Genomic DNA, 23,427 nt, shown 5'->3' on the forward strand with positions numbered 1-23,427 from the left:
ATTTTAATATTGTGACTTGCAGAGGATACTATCTGGAATAGGGGTATAGGGGTATCTAGAGGCTTTATAATTAACACAGTGAGGTCTCAAATCTGAATGAGACTTCTCAGTGCTCCTAAAGCCAAGGCAATAAATGGTGATTTTACATGATTTCTACCACACAATCCGTCAGGAGGGTGAGCAGTGTTGGCCTTCCCGCTCACTTCTGAGCCAATAAATGATGATTTTACATGATTTCTATCGCACAGTCCATCAGGATGGGTGAGCAGTATCGGCCTTCACACTCATTTGTTGAGGTTTCCTTTTGGAAAGGAAACAGAGCCCCAAGGAGGGCTGGCACTGATGCACCTGGTTGTCCTGGACCCCCATAAGGATACGGTGAGTGTGTGTGGTTTGTCTTGTGTTCATACCACCACCAGCTCCAACCACGGCACTGAGGATGTGTCCTTGCCTTGTGCTGCCCCCCTGGACAGACTGGCATTTCCTCCCTTCCCAGACCAAACATATCCACCTCAAGCAATAAAAAATTCATTTCTTAAGCGCTGTAACGTTCATGCAACTGAAACCTTGGTCCTTCCAGGAGTTTTTTGGGTATCCCCAGGCACACCTCCTTGTGTGCCCAGGCTGCACAGCCCGGTGCAGTCACACAGCCAGCCATTCACTGAGTCCCAGGATGGCTGGGGTTGGAGATCACCCAGTCCAAGGCCCTGCCAAGGCAGGATCACCTGGAGCAGGTGACACAGGAATGTTTCCAGGTGTGTTTGGGATGTCTCCATAGAGGGAGACTCCACAGCTTCCCTGTTCCAGTGTTCTGCCACCGTCATGGGTGTTCTTCCTCATGTTGAGGTGGAACTTGTTGTGTTTTAGTTTATAGCTGCTCTCACCCTGTCACTGGGCACCACTGGCAAGAGCCTGGCACCATCCTCCTGGCACCCCTTGGACACATTTGTATGGATTGCAGACTCCTTCCCCCTCCCCTGGACACTCGGGGATCACTGCCCTGGCGTGCCTCTCAAGGAGGGATGGCAAGGGGTGTGGATGGGGGGTGTCCCTGTGTGAGCAGTGTGGTCAGCGTGGTGTGGGCAGTGCTGTGGGGCCATGTGGGCAGTGGTCAGTGCTGTGGGGTGGTGTGGGCAGTGTGGGCAGTGTGGGCAGTGTGGTGTGGGCAGTGCTGTGGGGCCATGTGGGCAGTGGTCAGTGTGGTGTGGGCAGTGCTGTGGGGTGGTGTGGTCAGTGTGGGCAGTGTGGTGTGGGCAGTGCTGTGGGGCCATGTGGGCAGTGGTCAGTGCGGTGTGGTCAGTGCTGTGGGGTGGTGTGGGCAGTGTGGGCAGTGTGGTGTGGGCAGTGCTGTGGGGTGGTGTGGGCAGTGGTCAGTGTGGTGTGGGCAGTGCTGTGGGGTGGTGTGGGCAGTGCTGTGGGGTGGTGTGGTCAGTGTGGTCAGTGTGGTCAGTGTGGTGTGGGCAGTGCTGTGGGGTGGCGTGGGCAGTGGTCAGTGCGGTCAGGCCGGTGCGGGCAGTGCTGTCGGGGCCGGCTCTGAGGGCAGTGGTCTCGGTGCCGGCTGTGTCCCTGCCCCGTCCCCTGTCGGTGCCGGCTGTGTCCCCGCTCGGTCCCTGCCGGTGCCGGCCCCGTCCCTGCCCGGTCGCTGTCGGGGCCGCGCTCCGTGCGCGCCCCCCCTGCGGGCGGCGGGGGCGGGCGCGGCCGGGCCGCGCTGATCGCAGCGCGCCATTGGCCGCTGTCTGCGCGCACGTCACGATCATGATGAGAATTAATGATCGGGGCCGCTGATTTCATTGTGTGACGCCGGGACCGACCCAGCCGAGCCCGGCCGAGCCCGGAGCCCCCGCGCCGGCCCCGCGCTGCACGGTAAGCGCGGGGGGCTCCCCGCGGGAGGGGCGCGAGCGGGGCCCCCCCGGCGGGAGGGGCGCAGCGGGCGGGCGGGGAGGAGGAAGGAGATGCTGCTGATGGTGGTGATGCTGGTTATGATGATGATGATGATGATGATGATGATGATGATGATGATGATGATGATGCCGATCTCCCCCCCCCCCGGGCCCGGCGGTGGGGGGGGGTGAGGGGGGCGGCCGCGCGAGCTCGCGCGCGCGGACCCGCCCGGCGCGCGCAGGCGCCGCTGAGCCTCCCCCCACACACACCGCGGGGGGGCCGCGCCGGGCACGCGCCGGGACCCGCCGCCGCCGCGGGACTGCGCGTGCGCGTGCGCCCGCGCGCCCCGGTGGAGCGCCCAGTGCGCCTGCGCCGGCCGAGGCCGTACTGCGCGTGCGCGGCGGGCCGGTCGGCGGCGGCTCGGCCCCCTCTTCGGAGCTCTGGGCTTCGGTCACTGGGGCCTCAGCGCCTTCAGGCGTCCTCAGTCCCCTGTGCCTCTGTCACAGAATCATTTAGGCTGGAAAACAGCGCTGAGATCATGGAGTCCACCCTGTGCCCGATCCCCACCTTGTCACCCAACCCAGAGCACTGAGTGCCACGTCTAGGTGTGCCTTGGGCACTTCCAGGGTGGGGACTCCACCACCTCCCTTCCAATATCTGGCAACTTCTTCACCTCTTCTATGAAGAAGTTCTTCCTGATGTCCAACTCGAACCTCCCATGGCACACTTACGACCATGTGCTCTCATCACTAGTTGCCTCAGTCCCCGGTGCCTTAGCCCTTCAGCCCTTCATTGTCCCCGGTGCCTCAGTTCTCTGTTGGCCCTTCCCCACACCCTGGGTCCTGCTCACCCCCCCATCACTGCAGGCACCCCCCGAGGCAGGGATGGTTCCCCTGGGTGCCGTGGGGATGGCTGGGGACGGGAAGGACAGCCATCACTGTTGACTCATGGTGTGAGGCTGAGGGGCCACAGTGGTGGACAGGCAGGGGGCAGCTGGGTGGCCACCAGACATCCTAGATCTTGTTCCCTCTGAGGCTCTTCTAAATTTCTCCAAGAGGTGCCAAGAGAATGGTGCCAGGCTCTTCTCAGTGATGCCCAGCAACAGGACAAGGAGCAATGGCAGAAAACTGAAACACAGCAAGTTCCACCTCAACACGAGTAAGAACTTCTTTATGTTGAGGGTGGCAGAGCACTGGAACAGCTGCCCAGAAAGGGTGTGGAGTCTCCCTCTCTGGAGACATTCCAAACCCACCTGGACACAGTCCTGTGCCACCTGTGCCAGGTGACCTGCCTGGGCAGGGGGGTTGACCTGGATGATCTCCAGAGGTCCCTTCCAACTCCAGCTGTTCTGTGATTCCACCTCTCAAATGCATATGTGGCTGCTCCATCCCTGGAAGTGTCCAAGGCCAGGTTGGACAGGGCCTGGAGCAACCTGGTCTAGTGGAAGGTGTCCCTGCCCAGGGCAGGGGGTGGAAGGAGATGGACTTTAAGGTCCTTTCCAACCCAAACCATTCTGTAATTCCATGATATCGGCCTGTTGTGGTGCCAGGCACAGCCTGTGTGTGGTGTGAACAGGGGGGCCTTGTGCTACCAGACTTTGCTCCTCAGATGTTTGGGGATGAGGGGGAAGAAGTTGGCTGTGCTGTTCTGGGGGGATGGTGGTGCCCTGGAAGTGCTTGTGGAGCACTTTCCTGCCCCAGGCAGTCCCCAACCCTGTCTCCTGCTCTCTGTTAGCCTGGGGCTTCTGATCCTATAGGTAAGATCTGATACTATGGGTAAGATCACACATAACTAATTAAAGTAATTTTATGTCCTCCAAACTCGAGTCCTGAAGCAGCTCACACCTTCACAGTAACACAGCATTTTAGTATCCCTTTTTCCTGGCACAGGTCTTACAAACACGTACATGCTCTATTTAAAACATGTGGTTAATCCAGCTGCAGTCAGGAGTCTCATTTGCATCAGTAAAGTGGGATGGGGATGCATAAACCTGTGGAGTTGTGGTCATGGGTTATTATGCTATTAAGTTACTGAGGGCTGTCTAATTTGTCCCTAATAAAGGGCTGCATTTTATAGGTAGGACTGTAATACAATCCTACAAATGCTGTACTTAGTGGAGAGGGAAGCAATTATGCTGCGAGTCACGGATATTTAGAAGTAGTTTTACAAGCTGGGCTGTACATTGCACGTACCCAACCATCAGCCTCACCCACTGCACTGGGAGCGTGTGGCTCTAACTGGTCTGGCCTGTGTAGGAAAGAGGCACCAACCTGCCAATTCAGATTATTAAACATTGTTGCTTGATGTGTATCCAGTATCCCCACGCATTACAGGGTTGGTTGGTTGCTTGTTTTCTTTCCACTGGGGATGTACAAGAAATGGTGAGGTTTTGGCAGCTGTGGGAAGTGAATGAGGTTCCTAAAGCTGGAGGAATAGTGTCACTACTGCAGTCTTCTTTAATTTATGTCTGGAGTACATTTCTTATCATAGTTCCAGTTTTGTCTCAGATTTATATTGGCACTGAGACTTGTTGGTTTTTACCACAAGAGATTGTGGAGGGAACAGAAAAAAAGATAAATAGAGGAGTGTGCTGATTTTCTTGTTATACCTGTTATGGATGGACAGACTAAAACAGAAATAGGCTTTGCAAGATGACTTTTTTATAAATAAATACTTGTTTGGTGCTGAAGTTAAAAAAGAAAACTCTCAGAAACTGCTTGTTCCCTTTTATCACTCTGTGTTAATCCCTGACAGTTTTATTATGTTTTATACCATGAAGATTTTCATACTTAGTTACTTTGTGGTGGCTTGTGTTCTGAGTGAATTATTTATTATTTATCACATCCAAGACTATTTTTTTGTTGCTGTTTAAAATGACTGTAGTTGGAGATTTTATTTCCTATTTTCAAATTAAATACTATTAATGTAGTGTTCTGTAGAGATTTACTTTGTAAAAGTTTACTTGGTTCAGCAGTCTTAATATTTAGATACTTTTGGACACTGAGATTATACTGCTGTACTTGTAGGCAGACTTTTTTTCTTCTTATGCTACTTCTTTATTTTTGTCCCTTTTTTTTGCCCCCAGATTTTTCAAGTCATTCCAGAACAGTTAAGTAACTCTTGAATTATTTGATTACTTGATTATTCCCATTTTCTTTCAGTTGTTCTTTCTTTGTCTTACTCCTTGACATCAAGTTGTTTCCATTAGTTGCTAAAAATGTATGACCTGCCTTCACCAGGTCTCCCTGGAGAGATTCCTAATTTCTGGCTGTTGAATAAAGTAACTGGGGTGGAAGGACTGGGCATTTGCAGCAAACCCTGTGGGACAATACCCTGAGTGTCTGTTCTGTGAAGGAAATGTTCAGGAGCAAACTCTGCTTTAGGTCTCCGTGTTCTCCTCTTTCCACTCCTGCTGGCTCTTCCCAGAGGAGGGAAGGAAGGATGATACTGTGAAAAAGTTGCTTAAACAGCTTAAGAAGCCTGAAAAACTCAGCTGTAAGAACAACCTTAATGTCACCTGACAAGGAGCCACTGTGACAGTCACAGGGTGTCTGTAGAATTGTCCTTGGGACAAACTGAAGGGCAGGGAGTTCCCATCTTTGACCTTGTCACTGATCACTCTGGGATCTCCCACATGTCACAGTCCCTGCTTAACACTACATTTACATCTCCTAAACCACCACACATATCAGAGGATCTTACCATGCTAAGTTTTTTAATTAGTATTCAGTTTAGAAAGGGAATGGAGAACATCTTCATTCTGTCGGGTTCACTGTAGGTTGAGGAGTGGGAGACCCCCAAAGTGAAGAGTTACATGACGTTAGCTGGCCTAGGACACGTCCCAGGGGTGAAGGTGCTTTTTCATTTGTCACAGGTTATTCTCTGCACTGTCAAGACTGCAAAACACTTGGCCAAGGCTGCTTTATTTTGCTAGGACAGGCAGATGTTGAATCCTTAAGTACTGCTTTGCCACCTCTGTCTTTTACTGAAGTGAAAATGCAGCTTACAGTCATGGAATTTGTTTGCATAATGCTTTGCATGATTTTTATTAAATTTCACGGAGTTCTTTTCTGTAACAAACTCTCTTTTCAGTGCCAATGTGTTGCCAACCAGCTGGACACCCGGCTTCCCAAAAGCTCACATGCATGTTTGCTAAGCTTGGCAAGTCAAGATCAAAATGAAATTATGATAAAAATCCATGTGGATTTCTAACTTGGAGTCTGAGGTTCAAGACAAAGGTGAGAAATCCTGAGGCTGGAGTGCTCTGTAGGTGCACAAACTGGGAAAAGGAGTTTGTTTCCTTAGAAGTTACTGAGCTTGTTTTGAATAATGTCTGTGATGAAGGAGTGTGACCTGCTGATTCCCTTGGTACTGATGTGACTGCCTTAATGTTCAGTAATTTTAGCACTTTTTAAGTGATTTCCCATGTTGGAGAAAATGTAAGGCTTAATGTCTTGTTCTAACTACAAAATCTGATGCTAAATAGGTAATACTTCCAAAAAAAATAACCAGTGTAATCCTTTGATGAATATACCCTGTGTTAATTTGTCTCAGAGACAGTAACATTATGTTCTCACAGATGTTTGAGTGCTCAATGTGGGTCAGTTCCCAGGTGTGAGCAGAACTTGTTGCCTGTGAAGGTGGGACATGCAGAGGCAGCTCTTCATTGATTCACTCTGGACTTCATGGTGTTGTAATGGAGCTTCCAAACATCCAGGAATTGGTTTATTCAATGCAGGGTACTGTTTTAGATATTCAAAATAAGCACTGAAGAATTGCAAACTGATTTCCAGCTGGACTTTAAAGGTGATGTAATATCAGTGAACTTTGCACCTGCCAGAGACAGGGTATTGCCAAACATCCTACACACTGGTGTGAAATTAGTGGGAAGTGGTCCAGAACTGTCTATTGATTTAGGATTCAGTGTATCTAAGACACAAAATGCTTTAATAAATTCTCACCTGCTTAATTGAAGGTTTAGATGTTGGAATGTAAACTGAAGTTATGACTCAGCCACCATAACTCTATGTCTGTAGGATCCTGTAATTTAGTTATTTAAATCACTTTCTGATGGCCTCTCACAGATGCCCTGAGCTGGACTCAACTGGGTTCAAGGCAGAGGGTACTCAGGACTCTTCCCAGTTGGCAGGTGTAGCTCACAAGTGATTAAAATACACTGCAAAAATGAGTTATTAAACCAGACCATGACCTCTCTGGAGCTTAGCTGGGCCAAGCCTGTCAGACAGTTTATCTGAAATTCAAGTGATTTAATCAAAATGCTCCACCCTGTCTTTATCTAAATTACAAATGTCAAATGCAACAATGAAAGTGTTTTAACACAGAAGTGACCTTGGATACAGAAATCCCCATAATTAAAAACGTGTCAAGGACCTGTCACACATCTTCCCTCGAAGGTCATCAGGTCTGACTCTAAAAATTTATCTTGCAATGGGAAGAGTCTTCATTGGAGTTGATGAACTAATTGGAGAGCATGATGTGATGAGCCTGTGGATGGAAGTGCTGAGCTTTGGGATGACACAGCTGGATCTGGGAACGTGGAAGGTTCATAACTATTTCTGATGAGGTCGTTTGTGGGAACTGAGCTCCACTGAATAGAACAGGACCTCTGGTACTGAAAGAGGAGCAGCCAGAAGTGGAAGCTGGGCCCTGCCAATTGTGCAAGAACCACAAAACTGCCTCTTGTGTGTCCTTTAGAAGGGACATAAATCAGTCAGTGGCCACGTCACCGAGTGTATCCACGTGGGACATCTGAAGGCAGTTCCCAACATTATAGAGTAGATTATTATGAACTTCATTGATTTGTTAATGGACTAATAATTGTCTCCTCTGTTACTTGCTATAAATTTCTTTAAACAGTAGATTATTCAGAGCCAGAGTCTCCCTTGCCCAGCTCTGGCTGTGACTGAATACCTGTTCTGGGGGAGGCAGAACTCAGGCAAAGCCTGATTTGTCATGTAGCTGGTGGTGCTGCATTTAATAATGCATTGAGAGGGTGAACAGGAGTTGGGGACAGAGGCAAAAGAGATGATTGAAAAATCATCTTCTGTTTTAACTATTATTTCAAAGAAACAGTAATTTTTACAAATTGATTTTTCTATTGTCTGTTGACATAGAGAGAAAAGTAAACTCTGAAGTCACAGCTCTGGCCTACAAGCACTTTACTCCAAATTCTAGATATTAATCTTTTTTCTTTATACAGGCCTGTTGAACTCTAACATCCATTACCATTACATAGTGTAATCATCTTGGAGAATAACATGAAAGCAGTTGGGTGTCTGCTCAAGCTTTTGAGCCTTTAATAATTTTATTTGCTCTGTATCAGACAGCAGTTCTTGTACAAAGATTAGGTCTATCACCACGCTCCTTTCCATTGAGTGTTTTCAAAAAAAGCTTAGTGGCTGCAAGGGGTTCCCTCATACCCTTTATTTCCCTACAGGATGATGGTGAGGTTTCTTATTCTTTAGTTTGTTCTGCATTATTATGATACATGTACTGTATTAAAGTGACAGTTTTGCTTCCCAAGGCACAAAGTTGGATGCAGGTTGTTCCCAGCCAGCACTTGCTGTGTTTTGTTTAGGACAAATAAAGGCCCTGTTCTGGAAATTGGTGATGATTGGGATCTTCCTTCTGATCTCTAACCACAGGATTATATTTTTTCTTGTAGCAAGAACATAAAGCTCCAGTTTGCCCTCAGGAGTCTGTTCTGCACTTGGTCATATTCAGCTGTGTGCTTTACCAAGCCAGGGTGTGAGTTGTCACGTGTAACAAAGCCATATGTGGTTTAATGTGTCCATCAAACTGCTGCCCTGTCCTGGGCCACCTCCTGTCCCCAGGAACAGCGAGATTCTTGGAGGGACCCAGTGCTGGGAATGGGACTGAGGAGTTGCTGCTGGCCCTGGAGGAGCCTGGGGCTGATCCTGGTTGAGTTCCTCAGCACCACTGTGGACAGCCAAGGAGCAGGAACACATCCTGAGGTCCTGCAGTCAGCATTGGCTCATACCCCTGGAAAAAACCCTTACATGTTCTTAAAAATCCTGATTTCCAGCCTCAGGGTGCAGTTCCACAGGAGCTGGACCTTTCCCAGCCCAGGCTGTGACACAGGCTGTCCCTCCTCTGTTCCTCTGCAGTATTTGCATTGGGTGGCTCCAGAGCTGCCTAAAGCCCTTCCTGGGGGTGTTTTGCCCCAAGTTGGTTTCCAGTTCTTGGTCTTTGTGACTTTGCAGCTGGAGGTGCTGGTGCTGACACAGCAGAAGGACCAGCCATCACAGGGTAGGATTTGATGAAGGTGGAGACCGTGGAAACTTCACTCCTGTCAAACAGTCACCTTTATTTTATCTTCGATTTTGTCTCTTTTGGTAGGTGAGGAGAAACCTGCTGATATTGGATCTGCTGATGTTACTCTGTTTTGCCTAATGCCTTTATTTTATTTTTTTTTAAGGGAGAAACTTTTTCTTTGAAACTAGAGCCTCATGGACTTAACAACACAATGTAATATTTATTTATTTATGAAAAGCTGTCAGTGTTGTTGCAGACTTATAATTCACCTGCTCAGCTTCAGTCTATCACAAAGGAATCACTAATGCTGACTGTAACAGGTTTTTTTTTTAGAAAGTAAGTAAAAGCATTGGTGAAAGATTCTGTAGAGAAAACATGTCAACCCTTAGTGTTATCACAGGTATAAATGAGAGGCTGTGTATTCTGCAAGTCTTACAGTTTTTATTCCAACTTTCAGAGTATCTTCTTTTATTTCCAGATGAATCTGCGTTCTGTATTTACTGTAGAACAACAAAGGATATTGCAGCGTTATTATGAAAATGGAATGACAAATCAAAGTAAAAATTGCTTTCAACTCATATTACAGTGTGCACAAGAAACAAAACTGGACTTCAGTGTGGTCAGGGTGAGTACTGAGGCCTTCCAAATTTGTTTGTTAAACTTGTACACATTTATTGCTTTACATAAAATATTTAGAGATGTGGAGTCTCTTAACTCCATCACTGCCTTAAATCAGGCTTCAGTGTGTGTATGTGACATGTTCATTTTTATAGTTTGTTTTCACTGGAATGTCTTCACATGATTGTTGTATTTAGCAGGGGCCTGGTTGCACAAGGAGTAATTTTTGTTTGTCTTTTGCTGGGATTTTTTAAATTAGTCTTTAATAAATTACAAATTAGTTTTCCCTGTACAAACTTTGTGCAATGTATTGTATGAGAGCAAGAAGCAAGGTCATGTTATTAAGAGACTGTTCTTAAGCTAAAGAAGTTTCTATAAGCTGATGTATTTGGGGGAATAATTGTGGAACTATTTCTTCCTCTGTCACACTTGTATTCCACATCACAATCATAAATATTGTGGTCCCTCATGGCTATTTACAGTGAGGACATTCTTTTCTTACAAAACAAGAATGTCACCAGGGCTAACAGGAGCTCTTCCAAAGTCTATGAATTCCACAGGAAGGGAAATAATAATCCCTTTGTGAAACACTAGACACAAAATGGCTCTTGGCCGAGAGCAGAAATAGAAATCATGAAGCATTAGCTGAAAAAATAACAAGGGCAGTGCAGCTCCCAGGAGCTGCTGCAACACTGGACACTGAGGAGGAAGAAGAAGTGAGACCAGTCTGGGTTGTTTTTTATTTGGTTTACCAGTGATATTCGACAACAACAACCCTTCCTGCTCCCTGATTATTACCTGGATTCTCCTCCCTCACAATAGTCTGGAAGCATTAAAACTGTCTTTCTGAGCTCTTGGTGGTGGGAAGCTGTGAAAGTCAACCAGGGATTGAGGCTCCTGGAACAGGCAGACAGTTGTAACAGGAATCTGGATGCTGATGGTGCACTCAGGGCCTGCTCTGCTATTTTTATGCTGATTGAATGTCCTGGAGGAGGCAGCCAGTCTCTCCTCTCTGGGCAGTCCTCCTTCACTCTCCAGATTTCCTTCCTGCAGTAAAGTATCAGGGCCTTTTTCCTTCAGTTTTATTCCCTTACTGAACCCTGATTTGCAACCCTTAGAACTTGTGAAGGTTTTTTTTGCCATTTGTGAAGTGCAGTCGAAACAGACCCAGTGTTTGTCCTGCATTTATCATATTTTTGCATGATCTTACCTTTCTCTTCTTTACACCCCTCCTTCCTTCCTCTCTTAATTCCCCCTTTTTTCCTTTTTTTTTTTCCTACAAAACTCTTGGTCAGTGACTAGTTCTCCTTTGTACAACATCCAGCAAAATGATACTTGGGTTCCAGCTGGCACTTGCAGATATGATTGTAATAGGAACATGAGTTCCCTAAATGCAACTTATACTTCAAATATCATAACTCCATGAATGCATTCTTTCCCAGAATCAGGATTTCTGCCATCTCATCCCATTGAACTGCATTCTGTACAGTTGGAAAAGTTAGGGATGAAATCTCTTTTCCTGGTCCAAAATTTGCAGTGTCTCCATTCAATTGTAATTTCTCTCTTGAAAGTTTACTGACAGAACAGAAATTTAAAAAAAAAAAAAAAGTAAAATTTAATCTTCTAAATCTGTTTTATACAGTAAAGGAAAATAACTTGAGGTCTGTGGCTATAAATTCTGGTTTTAAATTGGTTTTTAAGGAGAAAAATGTCATCACTAGTAGCTCAGATTTTACTGCATGTAACAAATTGTGCCTCAAATTAGACATTTTGCAAAATTTGACACGCTTCCCCATCTGCTTCAAACCACAGCACGTTTCAACCTGTGCACAACTGCCACAGTACCTGCATTTCTCAAATATTTTTTCCTCTCCTATCTATTACACAAAACCATATACTGTCATTGTTACTGTCAGGAATGTCCATAATGGCAAATTTCAGTTGGAATCTAATCCCTGTAGTCCTGATCTTGTCTAGCAGTGTCTTTCAAAAGCAGGTTTTGACCTCAGATCTTGATTTTTGCGGCTGGCAGAGGAGGAATTAGCCCATAGGTCTGAGTACTTCACAAAATTGTTTTCTTCTTTGTCTTCCTCCCCTCCTAATTCCAGAATTGGCAGCTTCTGTTCGAGGCAGATTTGAAGGTCGTATCTCTCAGTTACTGGGTTACAAAAGTTTAGCTCCATACCAGAGTGATGGCTCTGCAATCTAAGGTGCTGAACATTAAAAACTTAAATTTGGGGGGATTAGTCACAGTGGTGACAATGAAACACATCTTGACGGTAATTTTGGGAGAGAAGGCATGATACAGCATCAGGATTTTTGAGAAACTGGGACTTTGGCATTGAGACTGGGCTTCTCCTGTGTATCAGTGTGTGGATCCCAAGCAGGAGGGGCCTGGATTTCCACTCTGTGTTGTTCAGGCCCGGATTTCCACCCTGTATTGTTCAGACTCTGCATAATCAGTCGATGATTTACATATTTCTCAACTTAGGTCACAACTTGAACACTTAACATTTCACCAGACCTGCTTCAAAATGGAATTGCCTGATTTTTGTGAGTCTTTAATGCCTCGTTTCGTGTTTGCTGTTGTTGTTTGCAGACGTGGGTTGGCAATAAAAGGAGGAAGATGAGCAGCAAGAGCGCGGTGGAATCCGGAGGGACCCCCCCAGGGACGGCCCCTGCCACTCCCTCAGTGCCCCCAGAAGTTCGGAACGTGGTCAATATTGCCCGATCCCACAGCCAGCAGTCCTCCTGGACCTCTTCTAATAATGATGTGATAGTGACTGGGATTTACAGCCCTGCCACCTCCTCGGGCAGGCAGGGATCCACCAAACACACCAACGCTTCCATGGCAGAGATGCACAAAACCTCCATCCCGAGGCTCCCGGGGAAAGGCAACGCGGAGTTCCAGCAGCAGCACATCCCTCTAGGACGACAAGTACCACACTGTAAAAATGCTTCCCTATTAGTAGGGGAAAAGACCATTATTTTATCCAGGCAGACGAGCGTGCTCAATTCTGCAAACTCCATTTACAGCCACACGAAGAAAAGCTACGGCGGCTCCTCGGTGCAGACGGCGGAGCTGGTGTTACCTCAGAAACCCATGATATGCCACAGGCCCTGCAAGGCTGAGCCCGTGGGCTGTCACAGGTCACATAAACCGGAGCACGTGGCTCTGGCATCGCACGTGCCCCACGGGCAGAGGGCTCACCCCAGGGACCCTGCCTGTAGCACCCAGAACCTGGAGATCCGCGAGGTGTTCTCCCTGGCGGTGACGGACCAGCCCCAGAGGATGGTGGCGGGAAGCACAACGCAGAAACATTCCTCTCTGGAGGGCAGCTGCCTGTCCATCGCCATGGAGACGGGGGACGTGGAGGACGAGTACGCCAGGGAGGAGGAGCTGGCATCCATGGGAGCACAAATCCAGAGCTACTCCAGATACTGTGAGAGCAGCAGCTCTGCTCGAGTGGAGAACCAAAGCGCAGCCGTGTCGGGGCCGGGCCGCAGCGGGGGCTGTGGGGCACAGGGGGGCAGTGCCAGGGACCTGCCTGACAGTGTTCTCTACCACAGCAGAGATTACCACCTCCCTGCACGGACCTCACTGCACAGCACAGCCAGCACAATGTACAGCGGTGCTAATGCATCCAGGAGTACCTTTTCTCCTCATTTTACATCTTCAAGTCAACTGAGGCTGTCACAAAACCAAAATAATTACCAGGTAATCCATCAGTTTATCTCTGTCTTCGAACCTTGAAGCCAAGGTTGTAGATAAATACTATATACAAATATAATGTAGATAAATGTTGTCTCTCAAAGCTGGTGGCTGCTCAGCAATAGGTTCACCTTTCTGCAGGCTTCTACACCTTTCAGTGGAGATAGTTCCTTCTCAAACACAGTGCAGGCAGCACTGCAGGGTGGTGCCACTCTTGCCTGTCCAGCTGAGCCCCTGGTAGCTGTATATATCAGTGAGGGGTTCATCAATTCAACAGCTAAATTTTGGGTGCAGGAGGGTCATACCCATGAGCTGATGCTCAAACCTGAGCCAGCAATACCCCGGGCTGTTCTGTGTGCCCACACATCACATGTGGCACAAGAACATGGGATGCAGTTGCTCACCCTCATTGATGTCAGCTTGGATTCCTGTACCCCCTGTGCAGGTGCCAGTCTCCTGGAGCTGTGTCTGTGAGGGATTAAGATCTCCTGTGAAGAGTTAACATGATGGGACACACTCAGGGAGCAAATATTCATCCTTTCCCGCAGTGTCTAATTCCAGTAGCAGTTTTACATTCAACCCCTTTATTCCTCACCCTGTATGAAAGTCCCTTTAGTGATCCTGAGGGGAAAATTAAATGCAGATAATTGAAGAAGTAAAAGATGTTCAGAAGAAACTGCAACACTTGACACATTTTTTTTTTATTATTTGTTATTACTAGGGGAGAGAGAGTTGTGCAGAAAACATCCAAATTGGTATTTTTCATGGATTTTTATGTCATGTGGCATGACATAGCCTAGAGACACTGAGATAAAAGTCTTTTAAGGCTGGCAGGATGTGATCCTGCATGTCTTACCTTCATGCATTGGCTTGTTATTGCCTTTTTAATTTATCCTGAAAATGAACCATGTCAGCACCATACCAGCTTTTCCTGTGCTTTGCTCAGTGGGATAAGGAGCAAGACTTTGCAGAGTGCTTTTTATTTTTTATTTCCTTTTTTCCTGACTTGTTCCTATCTCATGTGAGGCTGTGAAAGAAAGCTCTTGAATCCGAATTTTCACCCAAATTATTGCTTTTCTTGTTAAACCTGAGGTTTGATGAACAGAGATACTCTGGAGTGAATTCTGTGGAGTAGGTGGGACATCAGACAAGCTGTTCTTCCCTTTCTCCCTTCTCTCACTTAGGCTGTCAATGTTTGCTGTTACTGTTCTTACTTGAGTTGTAAAATTCATGAAATGCTGTTTTCTTTTGACATCCCAGTTTCATAGGAAAGGAAGGGCTGTAAATGTGCAGATTTGTCCAGTGAAGGGCTGGTAGAAGTGCTTATGGTCAAGTTAAGGACATTTTTCTAAAGTTTCATAAAGTGAAATCCATTAGTGACACCTCCAGCTCTGTGCTCATGGAGCTTATTTCACTCTTGAAAAAACATCAGAGAGATTTATTTCCTCTGTTTTTATTTTTTTTATGAAATTTGGAATAACTTTGATTTTTTGGGGGGCAGGGATGGTCTTTTTAAACAGCTGAAACAGTTCATGGTAGGTGACATTTTATCCATCTGGGTGGTGTGATATAGATCAGAACAAGATCTCTATAACTGTTTTTAGGTTTTTCTTTTACTTCACCCCTGTTATAATAGTGTACCTATTTTTTTGAGAACTGAATTCATCTGTACTTGTTTGACCTCCCTGTCTGCCTCAGGGACCTTGTTCTTTGGATTTGGGAATGCAACATATATGGAGGGAGCTTTTTTTTTTCCCCATCATATCCCTTTTCATTCCAGAGTTTTAAACCTTGGAAAACCTGAACAGGTTGCTTTTAATTCCCTTATTGCTGTGAGCAGGCACCCTGTGAACCTCCTGGCTATTAGAGATTTCATAAGGTGCTGTCTGAATCCTTTTCTTGTAGTCAGTTCATGTTCATTTTATTGCCCATGTTTAGCTAATTTATCCAGCAGCATAGGAATGAAAATCCTTAAACTTGGGGAGATCTTCCTGAATTTAAAAATAGATTAAACTTGAGCTAAATAATTATTGCACTAGTTGGAACATCCAAGCAGATGCTTCTTCAAAGTCAGGACTGTGTGATTTGTGTTTTGATGAAGTAATTACTGTCGTGTATTGGTGAGGTATCTAATTAGCAATTAGTTATAGCTTCCTTACTGGTTCAATTAATCAAATTCATGTTAGTGTAACTTAAGACTAAATTTAATTAAGTGATCAATTTTAATGCCTGAGCAGTTTCAGTAAACAAATTGTTCAACCTTCTTCCTTGTCTTAGTTTGACTTTTAAGTGTGTAGAAGTAGAGAGGCTGTTTGTGCTGTCCTTGAGGCTGAATTGGGGTTTAGTCTTGCTTTCTTCCCCCTCCCAAGGGGACAAAAGTACTGTTGAAGATGTGTATTTTTAATTACTTTGTTATAAACACTGAAACACAGTATCTAATTTAACCCTATCTACTTTAAGAAAGCATCCAAAGCCTTTCAGTCAGAATAGATTATGCAGGTGTATATATATATATTTATTTAATTATAGAGTTGGCTTCAAGGATGCTGCTTTGTAGAATGAGTGGGGAGAACCTGTGAGGTTCCTGCAAAAACACCACATGTGACCCCAAGCAGTGCTGGGACACAGCAACCAGCTCCTGGTTTGGTCCAGTGCACTGAATTTGGGATGTAAAATCTACAGGTGAATTGGGAAAAGATTCTGTAGGGCTCTGTATAGTGTAACCCCTTTGATGAAGGGACAGCTCAAGGGCTGCAGCACCTCTGAGTCTCTGGCAGATCTGCAGTTTCTGAGGCACAATCTCTGAGTCAGGCATTTCAGGTCATCACTTTTGTAGCTGTCCCAGTTGGACCAGGACTGGAGTTATGCCTGTGGATGCAGAATAATGATCCATCTCACTCTAAAAATACACACATTCCCACCCCCAAAAACCCTAACTCCAACCCTTCTGCCTTTTTTCATCACGACACTTTCGAATTCTGCCATGCACGTTGTCTTTCAGGCAGTTCTGCTGAGATGAACTTGACTGTATTTGGCCTCCTACCTGTCAGAACCTGTGTGCATTTGTCTTCCTGGCAACCCTTAATGCTCTGCCAGGCTGAGTTTGCTTTATTCACACAGAAAAGCACCTTTTCTTTGTAGCCCCACTTGAAATTTGTGAAGAGGAGCCACCTGAGTGGATGCTCAGGGTGCCTTTACAGTGGATTCTGTGGTGTGAAGCTCTTGTGTGGGATATGGGATAGTAATAGATGTAACTTGTTTATACAGAGTTTATGATGTGTGTGCAGTGAAGAAATTAATATTTTAGCCTTAAAATCTGATGCAGATTTGCCCTTAGGAGGGGATGGTGCTCATTTCTACCCCCATCAACCCACCTTGTGCTGTAATGAGAAAGTGTCTGACCTTGGGCAACCTCCAAGTGCTTCCAGCTGAAAGCTTGAAGAATAAAAGTGTCTTGTGTGCTTGTACCCCGGCCAGCTGTCCCAGGGATGCTGGTTTGGTTGTGCTCATGCTGCAGGAGTCATCAGGAGAGCACCTTGCAAGTATAAAAACTACTAGTGGAGTTTGGCTCAGGCAGCAGAACCACACAGGTTTTTCTTCCTCAGATTGCAGATACGACTTGAGATGTATTAATGTAAGAGCTGTGTTTAGTGTCTCAAGCATTGCTTGTCTGCAGCAAAGATGAACATGGAATCCTAAATAAGCCTAAAATATTCCAGGCTGTACCACATTTCAGAGGGCCAGGGAAAACAGTCCGAGATTATTATTTAATAATGTCTGACCTCTGGGAATGATGGGGAAGCAATGGAAATTGAGGCAGCTAACCTTTGCCTTCACACCCCTTCTCTTTCCTTCTCCAACCTGATATCCCTGACTTTTCTGCTAATGCTCAAATCCTTGTCAATCTGACAGTGAACAGCTCCGTGATGAACACGAGAGCATTTTTTCAGAAAGTTTAATTGATGTAGTTTAGAAAACTGTGAGGGCAGTTCTGTTGGACATCAGCCCTTGTCTGACCCATCTGCTCGTTCCTGCCAGTCTGGGGACAGGCTGAAAGTGAAATCTGGTGAAATACAAGTTTTGAGATACTCATTATCTTACCCTCACCCGAAGAAAAACAGTGTTTTAGTCTTAACAGTGAGGCCCAGTGGGACTTTGCTTGTATATCTTAACCTGTTTCACAGACATTGTTACCTGAATTGAATGTACAGTGCTGAAGTCTTGGGAAAGCTGCTAAGTTTTAGCTCTCACAGCAATTTAAGCTGCTCTTGTTTTCTGTTCTGTTTCCTCCTTGTCCTCTGCAGATTTCAGGAAACCTTACTGTGCCTTGGATTACAGGTTGTTCCAGAAAAAGAGCAGTAAGTACATTTCTATTTAAGTATCTAATGCATGAAGTGAAGCAATGGGAAGTTGATAAAAATGCACTTTTGAAAATGTCAGTTCTATTTACCTTGTGTTGATTTTTTTCCCTTTATACTTGGACTAAAACAAACATTATCTGCAGGTGCAATGTTTCAGGTGAGGTAAAGTTTGATGTATATCTTTAAAACCAGGCCAAGGTCATAATCCTGTGTGAAGTGATGTGATGCTCAGGTGTGGGAATTGTCTATTAGGTGAAATATTACATTAGAATTGATGGACTGGGAGTTTGGAGCTCAGAATATGTTTTTTATATTGCAAATAAAATGATTGTTAATTGAGGCAACTGAATGCTTAAGAGAGTAACTCCCTGTGCAGCTTCTGTGCACATGCACAGAATTAGTCTGGGCTGTCTGTAGGAACTTTAAAGTATAATTTTATCCACATACATGTCATTTCACATTAGCAGAATCAGCCAGGTTGGTGTCCTTAATTCAGAAATTACTCCAAATCGTAACACAACAGCTTTTATCAGGGAAAATAAACTTCTGTCCAACTCTTTTGTTTGATTACTTCTCACATTTCTGGCTTCTCTTTGAAGACATTTCAGTTCTGCTTCGTCACCATGAAAATCCCCCCTGAGCCTGCAGGTTGGATGGCACAGCCAAGCTCTCCAGAGGCTGCTCCACCAGATCCAAGGACTAGGGAGGTGTCTGTCATGGAACCCAAACTTACCCATCCAAACCCCCAATCTGTGGAGCTGGCAGTGTCCTGGCAGTGGGTGCTGCTTTGGCAGTGTGAGGTCTGGGGAATGGAAGGTTCTTTGCCATCTCCTGCTGTAACCAGTGGTTTTTTCTTTATTTATTAATTTTGGTTATTCTGTTTAGTCTCCAAAAAGTGTGAGTTTAGTAGTTTCCTGCATAAGTAGGAATCTAAGAACCGTGGCACTGTGTTTTCTCTCAGACTTTTTCCAGGTCTCAGCTGTAGCACTTCCAGTTTCTGCAGACTTTGGTGGTATCACTTATTTCAGTTTACACAGAGAGCACTTCAGAAGAGCATCTCCCAGAGGAACTGGTACTTTCATACAAATCCTGTTGTGCTCAGTCCTTCTTTTCTCTTCCCTAAGTGCTAATTCTCTTGGGTAGGCTTTTTAAAATGTAGCTCTTGTCTGGAAGGCACCTTCCCCTCATCACTTAATGACCTTTTAAAGCAGCTGCTGAGTGTCCTCAGTACAGTTTCACTTTTGAAAGGGGGAGGTTTTCCCCCTGCCACCCCATCCACAGCCAATATCTAATTGCAGGGTAGCCCAGGTGGAGTGTGTGAGCTGTCAGGTACATATTCTGCTGCTGAGTTTGTCTTTAGAGTTGACTGCCCTTACTGGGGATCAGGGGGGTGCCAGAGCCAGCTCAGAGTGGGCAGCAGGAGCAGGTGGCTGGGAGTGGGATGTGATGCTGGCCCCTCATTGCAGCATTGGCTGGGTTCCTGGGGCATGGTGGTCATGCTGATCCCTGACACAAGCTGGAGAAGACATTTCTGCAGTAAGTTTAAAACCTTCAAGGATGTGGAGATGCCTGTTTATTAATCATACAATCATTAAGGTTTGGAAGGACCTTTAAGATCATTGAGTTCAGGTGCCAGCACAGCACCACCCCCGTGTTCACCACTAACCAGGTCCCCAAGTGCCACATCCATACACTTGTTTAAACACTTGCAGGGCTGGTGACTCCTGAGCAGCCTGTGCCAGGGCTTTCCATGAAAAATATGTCCTGATATCCAACCTGACCCTCCTCTGGCACAGCTTGAGGCTGTTCCCTCTCCTCCTGTCCCTTGTTCCCTGGGAGCAGAGCCCGACCCCCCCCCAGCTCCCCCCTCCTGTCAGGGAGTTGCAGAGCCAGAAGGTCCCCCCTGAGCCTCCTTTTCTCCAGGCTGAGCCCCCCCAGCTCCCTCAGCTGCTCCTGCTGCTCCAGACCCTTCCCCAGCTCCATTCCCTTCCCTGGACATGCTCCAGCCCCTCAATGTCTTCCTTACAGTGAGGGGCCATTAAGAATGGTTATTAGGGAATTCTTTTTCCTTAGACCTTTACCTCTGTATATTTTTAATCAATAAAATGCATAAACCCATTGGTTAATACAATCTAGTTTGACAACATCAGTGTCCAGGTTTGTGCAAGCACTTTCCCAGTTGGAATGCAGAATCAGCCTTCCTAAGGAAACAGGGTTAGGACCTGGCACCCTAAAACTGCTGTGTAGAGGCAGGTGTAAGACAACAAACAGAGAGAAGCAGCTCCTACTTCCTAAAAAACTTCAGTTTCAACTGTGAAATCCTTTTGAAGAAAGGGTGTGAGGGAACAAAAATAGAATGGCTGGAGTTGTAGAAGTGCCATTATGGCAATTACTGCCATTCAGACAGGAAAAAGGCTAATCTGGATTTTGTTTAAAATGGAGAAGATCGTCTTTTAGATGCTCTGAATTTTTAATCTTTTGCCTTGATGTTTTGTTTTCCCTGTCCTGTCCTTCAGCTACATCAGGAGAGAAATAAAAGCTGTGCAGTTCTGCAGAAACTCTTTCTCTCTGCTGGAAGATGATGTAATCCTGATTGTTAATGAATATTAGTCTAGAAATATCACCCTCTCAGTTACTCGTGAGAGGGCCTTTGGAAGTTACAGAGTTCTGTGTTCTGTCCTGGTGCATGTGCATTGCCCTTTACAAATGCATTGATTTTTGGTTTTTCACAGGGTGGTGGAAGGATAACAAGGATTCAAAAATAGCAGTAGAGATATTGGTTAAAGAGCATTAAAAGGGGGAAAATATCTTCATTTTTGCCCTTAGAGTTAAGTCTAGTGTGTATGACTGTGTTTCAGCTCTGTGTCATCTGAGGTCCCAGCAGACTGGTTAGTGTTTGGGGTACATTTAAATATGTTGGTATGATATGGAAAACATTTGTCACACAGGTGATGGCTCTGGGTAAGCTGTGCCTTAGCTGCGAAGTTTTATTTTGGGGGGAAAGAGGGGTTTTGATTTGCCCAGAGCTTCAGCCTGGGGTCTGTGGGCTCTCAGTCTGACACGTATTTGGGGAGGGGAAGTACCTGAAATGGGTGGAGAGAGTTCCTGTGCTGAATTTTGATTTTAAATTACTCTTTGCTCATGGCCTGTTTGAATAAAACTCTGGAGACAGTGGCATTAAAGTGTCCCCCCTTGGAGTCCTCCTGCCACAGGAGGAGAGCAGTGGGCACACTTTGGGTCTAACCCAGGTCGGTGTGAGACCTCCACCAGTTCCGTGGCACATCCATGGGCATTGGGAATACAGCTGGATTGTGGGGGGGAGACAGCAGTGGAACTGCTGAGGAAAATGCTCCTTGGAGTGGGTCTGAAAGGCCCCTGAAAACTGTCTGCTGCTGTAAGTGGATGTGAGCTGGAGAAAAAATACCTTGGAGCAGCTTTACAGTGAAGCCCCCACAGGGATTAAAGCTGCCTGGAGTCAGAGGGCACCTCAGCTGTGCCTTTTTGTTTTCAGACTACACCAACATGAAGTTCTCTTCACCTGTTCAGATTCCTCTGCTCTCCCAGGAGTGGTTTAGTGAAGTTACTTGGAGCATGTCTGAGTGAGACAGTTGGGATCTTCAGGGAGGGAGATGAGCCAAGCTGAGGGTCTCCACAGGGCTGGGTGGGAAACTGTCCTTGTTCATACTTGGTGTCTTTGGGAATGTTGGTTAATGTGTTTCCTCCTCCTGGGAAATATTTCACCACCTATCTCAAGATACTTCTCCATGAGATGATCCAGAGCATGTCCTGGCCTTCCTCCCAGGAACAGCACCTTTGTCCAGCAGCAATCCTCAGGGAATGCAAAGGGAGAGCAAGTCTGGTCATCATTGCAGGCTAAATACATCTTTTTATTTATTATGACATGCTGCACCAAAGTGCCACAAATCACCTTGGCTTATTGTGTGCCATGAACCTGCAGGCCAGAAATATGTCACATCTGGGCAGGAGTTGGAAAACAGACTTTCTGGTCTAATGTAAGAAAGATATTAATAGATTAAGTAAGAATCATAATAATTACCATCTAAAAATCAGTTTACTTTGGGGCTGAATGTTCAGTATTTAACAAACTAGTTCAAAATCACAAGAAGAAGGGCAAATTTTCAGTTTGTGAGGATTGAGGGTTGGTTTGGAAATTGCAGAGTGAGATGATGGGTTCAGAGTGTGATTTTTTTTGGCTAGACTGTTCATTGCACAGATACCTCTTTTTTCTTTTTTCCTTTTCTTTCATCTTCTTAGCTGAGTTTGGTTTAGAAACAGATATTAACAGAATATATATAATTTTGGCTGAGTGTTGAAGCTCATGAGAGAGTTACAGCTCTTCTCACACCGGGTTCCTGTGAAATATTGACAAGTTCTGCTTCCATCAGAGCAAACTTCAGGCTTCCCCAGCCAGTGGGAAAGGATGCAAACCATCTCTGGTGCAGAAATCTAACAGTGTGTGCCCTAAGAGTGTATCAGCAGTAAGAGTTTAAGGTGCCTTCAGATGCTGCTTTTCCAAAGTCCTTTGTGCCTGAAGTTTGTGCAGCTGTGTGTGAGCAGCAGGATCAGGGTGTCACTGACATGGGGGCACTGGTGAAACCTGAACCTAAAACCTCAGACTGAAGGAATGTGGCATCTGGCACAGCTTTAATGAGGTTAAATATCTTGGTAGTGTTAGGGGACAATGCAGACCTTCAGAATTTGTATATGGGAAATTAAGAAATAATAAACAAGAGTAAGATTCATATTGAATGGTGCAGATGGGAAAGGGGAAACCATAGTAAAATGGGTCAGAAATAACCATTAATATATATAAATAAGATCTTGGGATAGGAATTGATAATCCCCGCTAAAAATCAGACATTAATTAGTGTCAGGGCTCAGAGAGCTGAACGATGGTGTCATTGGGAAGGAAAAACTGACACGGTGCTTGTACAGAAGAATCTGGGATTTGTTCATACCTTGAATGCTGTGCTCGCTTCTGATCTTCCCATCCCTCCCAAAATACAACAGAGGAGCAGTGACAGGGATCAAAGGCACAGAAAATTTGTTGTGAGAGGTTTGTTTGCTAAAAATAACCATTACCTCAGCCCATTTCATCACCAAGCATCAGAACTGAATGTTGATTTAATGTGATTTCACTGCAGTTTAAATGAACCCAACACACAGTGCTCAGCTGCACCATAAATGCAGTAGTTACTACATTTATATTAAACCCCCAGTTCTCTCGTTTTTTACCATGTCTTTGATTAATAATCTGAGATTTGTGTATAGCTTTTGTGCACGTGGCCTGAAACATTTTCAACTCCTGCATAAAACTGGATCTAAAAAAGCAGGATCTAATAAAAGGCAGGATAAGGACACTCCACTGCCGGGCAATTATTCATCCCAATTATAGACACCGGATTTGCACCACAGATCCTGCCTGCACAGTGGGTGTGATGAGGGGTCGGCCCAGTGCCAGGAATGTCTATAATAAACTGGGTCATCTCTTCCAAGGATGTTGTTGTTACACTTGGGAGGTCGGGGGATAAGCCGGGT

At 45.7% G+C, this 23,427-nt stretch overlaps 1 protein-coding gene across 2 annotated transcripts in view; it reads left to right on the forward strand.

The window, feature by feature from the left end:
• Positions 1 to 1,740: 1,740 nt before the first annotated feature.
• Positions 1,741 to 23,427, forward strand: part of HDX (highly divergent homeobox) — a 43,903-nt gene continuing 22,216 nt past the window's right edge. Inside the window, exons 1-5 of one of the 2 annotated variants that reach the window (XM_064670141.1) lie at positions 1,741 to 1,863; positions 5,974 to 6,119; positions 9,656 to 9,802; positions 12,395 to 13,513; positions 17,812 to 17,865. In XM_064670141.1, coding sequence (XP_064526211.1) covers positions 9,656 to 9,802; positions 12,395 to 13,513; positions 17,812 to 17,865 — 1,320 coding nt within the window. In that variant the 5' untranslated portion in view covers positions 1,741 to 1,863; positions 5,974 to 6,119. The remainder of the gene's footprint in view (positions 1,864 to 5,973; positions 6,120 to 9,655; positions 9,803 to 12,394; positions 13,514 to 17,811; positions 17,866 to 23,427) is intronic. The other variant, XM_064670142.1, reaches the window with a different exon arrangement.

Source organism: Pseudopipra pipra, chromosome 13 (genome assembly GCF_036250125.1).
Source record: "Pseudopipra pipra isolate bDixPip1 chromosome 13, bDixPip1.hap1, whole genome shotgun sequence".
Taxonomy (NCBI): domain Eukaryota; kingdom Metazoa; phylum Chordata; class Aves; order Passeriformes; family Pipridae; genus Pseudopipra; species Pseudopipra pipra.